This window comes from Salmo trutta, chromosome 32 (assembly GCF_901001165.1).
Source record: "Salmo trutta chromosome 32, fSalTru1.1, whole genome shotgun sequence".
In the NCBI taxonomy this organism is placed as follows: domain Eukaryota; kingdom Metazoa; phylum Chordata; class Actinopteri; order Salmoniformes; family Salmonidae; genus Salmo; species Salmo trutta.
This window is the reverse complement of record NC_042988.1, coordinates 22,607,253-22,614,992: the sequence shown is the minus strand read 5'-3', so window position 1 is coordinate 22,614,992 and position 7,740 is coordinate 22,607,253. Positions and strand designations below refer to the sequence as shown.

The following is a 7,740-nucleotide window of genomic DNA, read 5'->3' as shown; positions in this document are numbered from 1 at the left end:
GCCTTTTCCCACTGGGTTTTTGTGGGATCTTGTTTTTGTATAGTTGCCTTGTGCACTGCATTACTGCACGTTTGTTATTTTCTTTGTTGTTTTGGTTGTAAGGTTCACTATTAAAGAGCATGTGGAACTCTATGCACGCTGCGCCTTGGTCTCCTTCATACGACGAACGTGACAATAGATTCACGGAAATAGGATTGACATCTGTATACTACATAAAACCTGTAGTTGTGAAGATCTGATCTAGACAAATGATTGGTGTTGTAAACTCTAACGGCTTTGCTTGAGCAGTAGAGTGGCCTTGTTTGACGTGAAAGAACACCGTCTACGATAAGGCTTAACATTGTGAGGAAAGAGCTCACCTTGCTCTAGTGAAACCTAGCAATTTGTTGCGATAAAGCTCATAGTAAGTGTGATTATTGTGATTGTGGGCTCTTGGATCGCAGGAGGAACATGGAAAAAGCGCTAAACAAACTACCAAATTGCACACCACCAGAGTGCCAGAGTAAACAAAATAGCATCCATTTCATGTCTGTGTTTACTCAGCGGCAATGTGGCCTCAATTAGCCTGGAGTGTGAAAATGGGATTGCGCGAAATAAACCGTGTGAAAGGTGCTGTGTCAGAAGCGCGCCACGTGAAATGGACTGTTTGCTGAGACAATTTCATTTTATTGAAACCACACACTGTTTCCATCAGTTATGACAACTATCTGTGCCCCCCACCATCGCCTCCAGTGTAGACTACACAATTTCCCCCCCCCACCGGTTGAGTGGGAATGTCAAGAGATTGTATTGTCTGTAGGTTGTGAGGTGCTCTGACTTAGACCACTTCTGTGTTGAGCATACTGATCATTCTTGCTGTGGGTCCTATTCAAGCAAACACAGTAAACAGTCATCAGTAAAAAAAAAAAAACACTGATCTAGTACTATCAGAATGCACATTTTGATTCATGTCCTACATGAATAATACAGTTTACTCTGAAACAACAAGAAAATGCTTAAACTTTCTCATTGTACAGAGAATAACACAGTTTTTTCTTGTCTTATGCTTTCAGTTACTCTTTGTTTTCAACAGTCAACTGAGGTAAAAGTGTAACTAATAATGCAGTAACTGGAAAACCTATGTCCATTATATTCATAACAAATCTCAATAACTTGAAACAGTTGAAGTCGGAAGTTTACATACACTTAGGTTGGAGTCATTAAAACGTGTTTTTCAACCACTCCACACATTTCTGGTTAACAAACTATAATTTTGGCAAGTTGGTTAGGACATCTACTTTGTGCATGGCACAAGTCATTTTTCAAACAATTGTTTACAGACAGATTATTTCACTTATAATTCACTGTATCACAATTCCAGTGGGTCAGAAGTTTACATACGCTAAGTTGACTGTGCCTTTAAACAGCTTGGAAAATTCCCGAAAATTATGTCATGGCTTTAGAAGCTGGCCATGATGACCATCGTTATGTTTGGAGGAAAAGGGGGGAGAAGCCGAAGAACACCATCCCAACCGTGAAGCACGGGGGTGGCAGCATCATGTTGTGGGGGTGCTTTGCTGCAGAGGGACAGGTGCACTTCACAAAATAGATAGCATCATGAGGATGAAAGATTATGTGGATATATTAAAGCAACACCTCAAGACATCAGTCAGGAAGTTAAAGCTTGGTGTAATGGGTGCGTGCTGGTGACAGGGAAGTCAGGCGCAGGAGAACGAACTTGGTATAAACGGAGTCGTTTAATAAGTGCTCACAAAAACCAAAATATACAAAATAATAAAAGTGGGTACAAAACCCGTCGCACACCAGAACATAACTTGCACATAACGTACAGTCAAACAATCACTGACAAGGACATGAGGGGAAACAGAGGGTTAAATACACAACATGTAGTTGATGGGATTGGAACCAGGTGTGAAGGAAGACAAGACAAAACCAATGGAAAATGAAAAATGGATCAGCGATGGCTAGAAGGTCGGTGACTTCGCATACCGAACACCGCCCGAACAAGGAGAGGGACCGACTTCGGCAGAAGTCGTGACACTTGGTCACAAATGGGTCTTCCAAATGGACAATGACCCCAATCATACTTTCAAAGTTGTGGCAAAATGGCTTAAGGACAACAAAGTCAAGGTATTGGAGTGGCCATCACAAAGCCCTGACCTCAATCCTATAGAACATTTGTGGGCAGAACTGAAAAAGCTTGTGCGAGCAAGGAGGCCTACAAACCTGATTCAGTTACACCAGCTCTGTCAGGAGGAATGGGCCAAAATTCACCCAACTTATTGTGGGAAACCTGTGGAAGGCTACCCGAAACGTTTGACTCAAGTTAAACAATTGAAAGGCAATGCTACCAAATACTAATTGAGTGTATGTAAACTTCTGACCCACTGGGAATGCGATGAAAGAAATAAAAGCTGATATAAATCATTCTCTCTACTATTATTCTGACATTTCACATTCTTAAAATTAAGTGGTGATCCTAACTGACCTAAGAGGGAATTTTTACTAGGATTAAATGTCAGGAATTGTGAAAAATTGAGTTTAAATGTATTTGGCTAAGGTGTATGTAAACTTCCGACTTCAACTGTAGGAGAAAGTAATAATTTAATACAACCACAATAATTGCAAAGTTGAAATGACACTGGAAAGTCTAGGTCCATTCTTAAGCACTCTTAGTGTGTTTTTAATGGTTTAACTAAGCTGGCCTTCTCTTGGTGCCTATGTTTAAGGGCCCCTGAGTGGCGCAGCGGTCTAAGGCACTGCATCTCAGTGCTAGAGGTGTCATTACAGACCCTGGTTCAATTCCAAGCTGTATCACAACTGGCCGTGATTGAGAGTCCTATAGGGTGGCACACAATTGGCCCAGCGTCGTTAGGGTTTGGCCAGGGTAGGCCGTCATTGTAAATAAGAATTTGTTCTTTACTGACTTGCCTAGTTAAATAAAGGTTAAATAAAAATAAAAAATAAGGTGCCTGCCAAGAGAGTGGTCTGGTTTGCCTCACTAAATGAGAAAGCAGCAGGAAAGGGTACAACGACCTATGCAGAACCTAAAGGTATTCATTTTGAATGCATATCCTTAAGCAAAAGTTGTTATGCCTTTGTACCTTTCAAGGACCAGACCCTGAAAATGATAATTATGTTGGCTGTTTTACTAGCTGAGGAAATTGACTTTGGTTTAGCCTACCTGAATAAAAACTCTTCAATTAAGCAGGCGTCTGTCTAAAGTATTCTGTCTTTTCAAGGTGAATATATAACTATCACAATTTTCCTGTGATAAAACAGTAGGAAGGGATTAGAAGAAACAAAAACAACTCACCATGAAATGAGGGCTGGCAATAAGTCCATAATGTAATGAGAACCATATTGAAATGTCACTTTGTTGGCTCTAATGCAGCTGTATTCTCCAATGAATTTCATCGCATAGATTAAAGTATTCCATAGATGTTACCACGTATCTAGACCATTGAATGTTGTAATCATTGTAATATATTGCTTGTAGATGATTATGAATCTATTCATCAGTATTTACCTATTATCGCTGCAGCATTTCAACACCGGTATTCAGATACATGGGGATTTGTCACAACAAGTTAAATCTTGTCAATGCCTTATTGTCAATGCCCAAGAATGCCTGAATAGTCAGATCAATTGTTGTTTCAAAAAATAAAAATAAGCGTGACCTTTTCCAGACTTTTCACCATAATTTGACCATAAACTAAATGAGTCGTGCGCAGAAGTGCTTGTGTGAATTAGCTCATTGAAAATGAAACGGAGATGCATTTATCTAAGTGAATGCTTTATGGCTGATGTAGCAGCCAGTCAGTTCTTCCATTAAATTATTTTCAAGGAATGATTCTCCAAGCATTTGAGGGTTGACAGGTTTGCAAATGGTGATACTTTCCATGGCTGCTGCTTAGTGAGAGTTGTTTATTTGGGAGTTATTTTGGCCAAGGTTTATTGAGAGGTTCCCTGTGACATGGTTGCACACTGAAATATTGTCCCTGCCAACAAAGAGAACACTCTTCATTAGAAAAATAAACAGTTGTTTGTTCAGTCATGTTCTTTATAAGATCTCGCCCTATGTTCTACTTGCTCATAACAATTCCAAATATTTGAAGCATTTGGTGTTGGTATTATTGAGTAGAGTGTATGTGTCATGAGTGTCATTTAAGGATGCTATTATATTGAGTATTTAACATGTTTTTCCTCATGACAAATACTATCTCTATATCCTGTTGTTTTATAACCTAGTAAGCCTTTTTTTTAAATCATCAGCAGTATTTGTACAGGGTAGCCAGTAGGCTAACCTCTCAAATGAATAGAAGCTGTTGGCCTATTGATAGAAATACTAGTGGCTATGGCCTCACATTCAGTTCAAATTGTTGTTCAGCCTTCTAGCTAATATCCCCCCTCTGTTATCAATGGAAAATTAGCAGAAGTAGTCAGATATTCCGACAGAGGGCGATCAGAATCCAAATTGACGGACCCCTCCTCTCCCTAACCCATCCCCGCCTCTTGATTGAGGGAGGTGTCGGGGATCTCCTACAACAAACCCACATTCAGATGGATATATTAATTACATCACAACCCGTGGAGGATATATCAGAGGGAGCAGGTTACTCTCTCAGCGTCCTGCAAAAGAAAACGAAACACCATGCCGATCCTCAGAGGGGAGGACTTGAAACTGGAATCACGCGTCAAAGCGCACAAGAATGAGAACCGCTGATGCCACTGATGCTGTCAGAGAGCCATTTCATACAATATATTGAATTCGTGCGTAAAAGGAAAACATTGCCTATATCTAGATTTGTTTTACGAAAGAGACTATTCATCTTTACCATCTTCAATCAATTATCGTTTGCTATGGAGTAAGCAGTCTGAATTTTAAGGACACCAACACTCAAGAAGTGAAGTTTGGCTGGATGTAACTCCGCAAGAACCGGGCACAACTGTACGCAGCAGAGTAGCCTAGGCCTACCTGTTTAGCTGTATCCTATAATACTGTCTTATTGTGCGTAACGGACATGGATCAATCACAGCATTTTGTAGCAATGTACTTGCTGATGTTGTCCCTCGGACTTATAATAGAAGAAGGGCTATGCCAGCATTATTACCTCCTCCGTCCTATCCCGAGTGACAGTTTGCCACTTGTGGAATTAAAAGAGGACCCAGATCCTGTCTTTGACCCAAAAGAGAGGGACCTCAATGAAACCGAACTGAAAAGTGTATTGGGGGACTTTGATAGTCGCTTGATGTCTATTACACCACCACAGGATAAATACACTGGCAACGATGAGCTTGACGATTTGGACATTCAACAGAAGCCTAGTGGAGTGATGCCGAATGAAATCAAAGCAATGGATTTTGACGTACAGTTTGGCAAGAAGCACAAACCCAGTAAAAAACTGAAACGGAGGCTGCAGCAGTGGCTGTGGTCATTCTCGTTCTGCCCCGTCATTTATACATGGAACGACCTTGGCAACAGATTTTGGCCACGTTATGTGAGAGTGGGAAACTGTCAAAGCAAAAGATCATGTTCGGTTCCAGAGGGGATGGTCTGCAAACCAGCAAACTCGACTCATTTTACGATATTGAGATGGCGATGTATACAGAAGAAAGGGGGCCTCAAATGTACTTGGATACCAGTTCAATACCCCATGATAACCGAATGCAAATGCGCCTGCTCGAACTGAAATGACTGTTTTCAAGTATAAATTATGATGACTTTGTAATTTTGTATGCACTACCGAGTGTAGGAATGTATTGTATGTATATGAGGTGCCATTCAATTATATAGGTTATTGTAAAAAGTCAGTATTACGTGTAACCAGAGTCTACCGTATTTGTGGAAAGTATTGGTTATATTTGTTATATTTATATTGAAGATCAATGGCGCATAGGTGCCGTTTTATAAACATGTTGTTTTCCATTATGGAAACGAATCTATCAACCTCAGATTTCATGTGGATTATGTTATCTTGCAGCTGATATACAGCTGAATATCGGTAGCCTATTTCAACGATTTATCATGTAAATTAAGAGAACTGCTATTTATTCTTTATATTCATATAATAAAATGTCACTGAAATAATGAAATCTCTATTTTGTCTTTAAAAAAAAATTGTCCCCTATACCTGTCAACTCAACACACTGTGAACCCTTTGATGGAGTAATGACACCTGTCACAATTAGGGTTTACAGTGTGCGCACTCACTCACTCTGAACCAAGCTCTCAGGAGTCTCGCGTAGTTTGCGCAAGTAAGCAGTCTGGTTCAAGCGACTCTCAGTAAAGCAGCGTGCACCGGTCATACATGGGTAACCTATGGGCGGCTCTCAGTAGATTACTTACTTACACAGTTATACACTTTCATAGAGCTGGGGCCAAGACTTACTTGTTAATTATATTTGTTAAAACTTGGGGTTCCCAGGAGTGGATACGGGTTGAGGATTGCCTGAGTCATAATTGTTAAGCGTTTGTATTCATGCGTAAATGCGCACAATTCACGCACACTATTGGATAAATGGAGGGAGTTTTGTGCTTTTTCTACAATCTTACTTTTTTTGCTTCATAGCAACTGAAACAAAAATATTGATGAGAACAAGATGCTTGGTGACCTTGGACAATATATCAGTCTCAAATTGAGTAGATATTTTCCCACATTTGTTTTATCAACCAGTGACCAGTCCTATAATTACCCTATCATAGTAAAAACCATCTGTCCTCCATCAAACAGTTATCAGCTTACGAACCCATTACAAATGTAGGTGCTGATAAAGTAACAGTGATTTATTGATCCATAGTTTCAGCAGCTGTTGACAGTTCTCAGAGAGTCATCTCCAACACCCACCTCCTCATTAGCAACACAGCAGGAGTGAGCTCTAGAATGGAGCTGGAATTCCAGAGTGAGCAGAGGCCAATATTCCACCTGAAGTTGAACAAATAGAAGTTATTTCTATGTCTATGTTTTTGTAGAATTTAAACAGGGTGCAAGGATTAATAATATTTGCCTGCTTTCATTTTGTTCCTTATCAAGTTTACTAACTCAGGTAAAAAAAGTTTCAGCTTCTAGGAGACAAAATCAGCCCACCATTTTTGCATCAGTTCAGGACAAACACAGTAGTCCACCCTCTATGCTTGTTATACGAGAAATTGCATAAAAACACACACCAGGTTGACCCATTGTCTCAAGTCAGATAGTGTGTCGACTGTAGTTTATTTGCATTTCATTTGTAATTAATTTGTGGCGCAACGCATTATAATGATGTCACCTGATGACCAGGTTATAATGTTTCTAAATGTCCTCCTCAGATTCAAGGGGCGCGTTCCTCTGCCCAGGCTTTGCCGACATATGGAGAAGGGTGCAACTGCTCAACTGCAGCCCGCAGGAACCCCTATTTATACTATACTTCTACTGGTACATTTGTAATCTATGATTCCAGTACATATGCGGGAGGCAAGGACGTTCCAGTACAGTAGATGGCGGTAATGCAACCGCCGATAAACCCCAGAGAAGAAGAAGAGGCCAAATGGGACAATGGCGAGGGCAGGTGTTCGGCAGGCGGTAGCGAATGACACTGTGTGCCATCTTAGCCAGCTAGTCCTAAGGAGTACTCCAGTACACAGCAGGCGGAAGGCGGGCTAGCTAAGCATACTGTGTCGCAAGCACACGGTGTCGCCCCCACCTGCTGTGTACCGGAGTAGCTAGCGGTAGGCGGATACAATACCGGTAGACAGTATCC

At 40.7% G+C, this 7,740-nt stretch overlaps 1 protein-coding gene across 1 annotated transcript; it reads left to right on the top strand.

Annotated features, from left to right (window-relative positions):
* Positions 1-4,397: 4,397 nt before the first annotated feature.
* LOC115171429 (noggin-3-like) lies at positions 4,398-6,091 on the top strand. The gene has a single exon (XM_029728237.1). The coding sequence runs from the start codon at positions 5,025-5,027 to the stop codon at positions 5,691-5,693; it is 669 nt and encodes a 222-aa protein (XP_029584097.1). The 5' UTR covers positions 4,398-5,024; the 3' UTR covers positions 5,694-6,091.
* Positions 6,092-7,740: the final 1,649 nt, after the last annotated feature.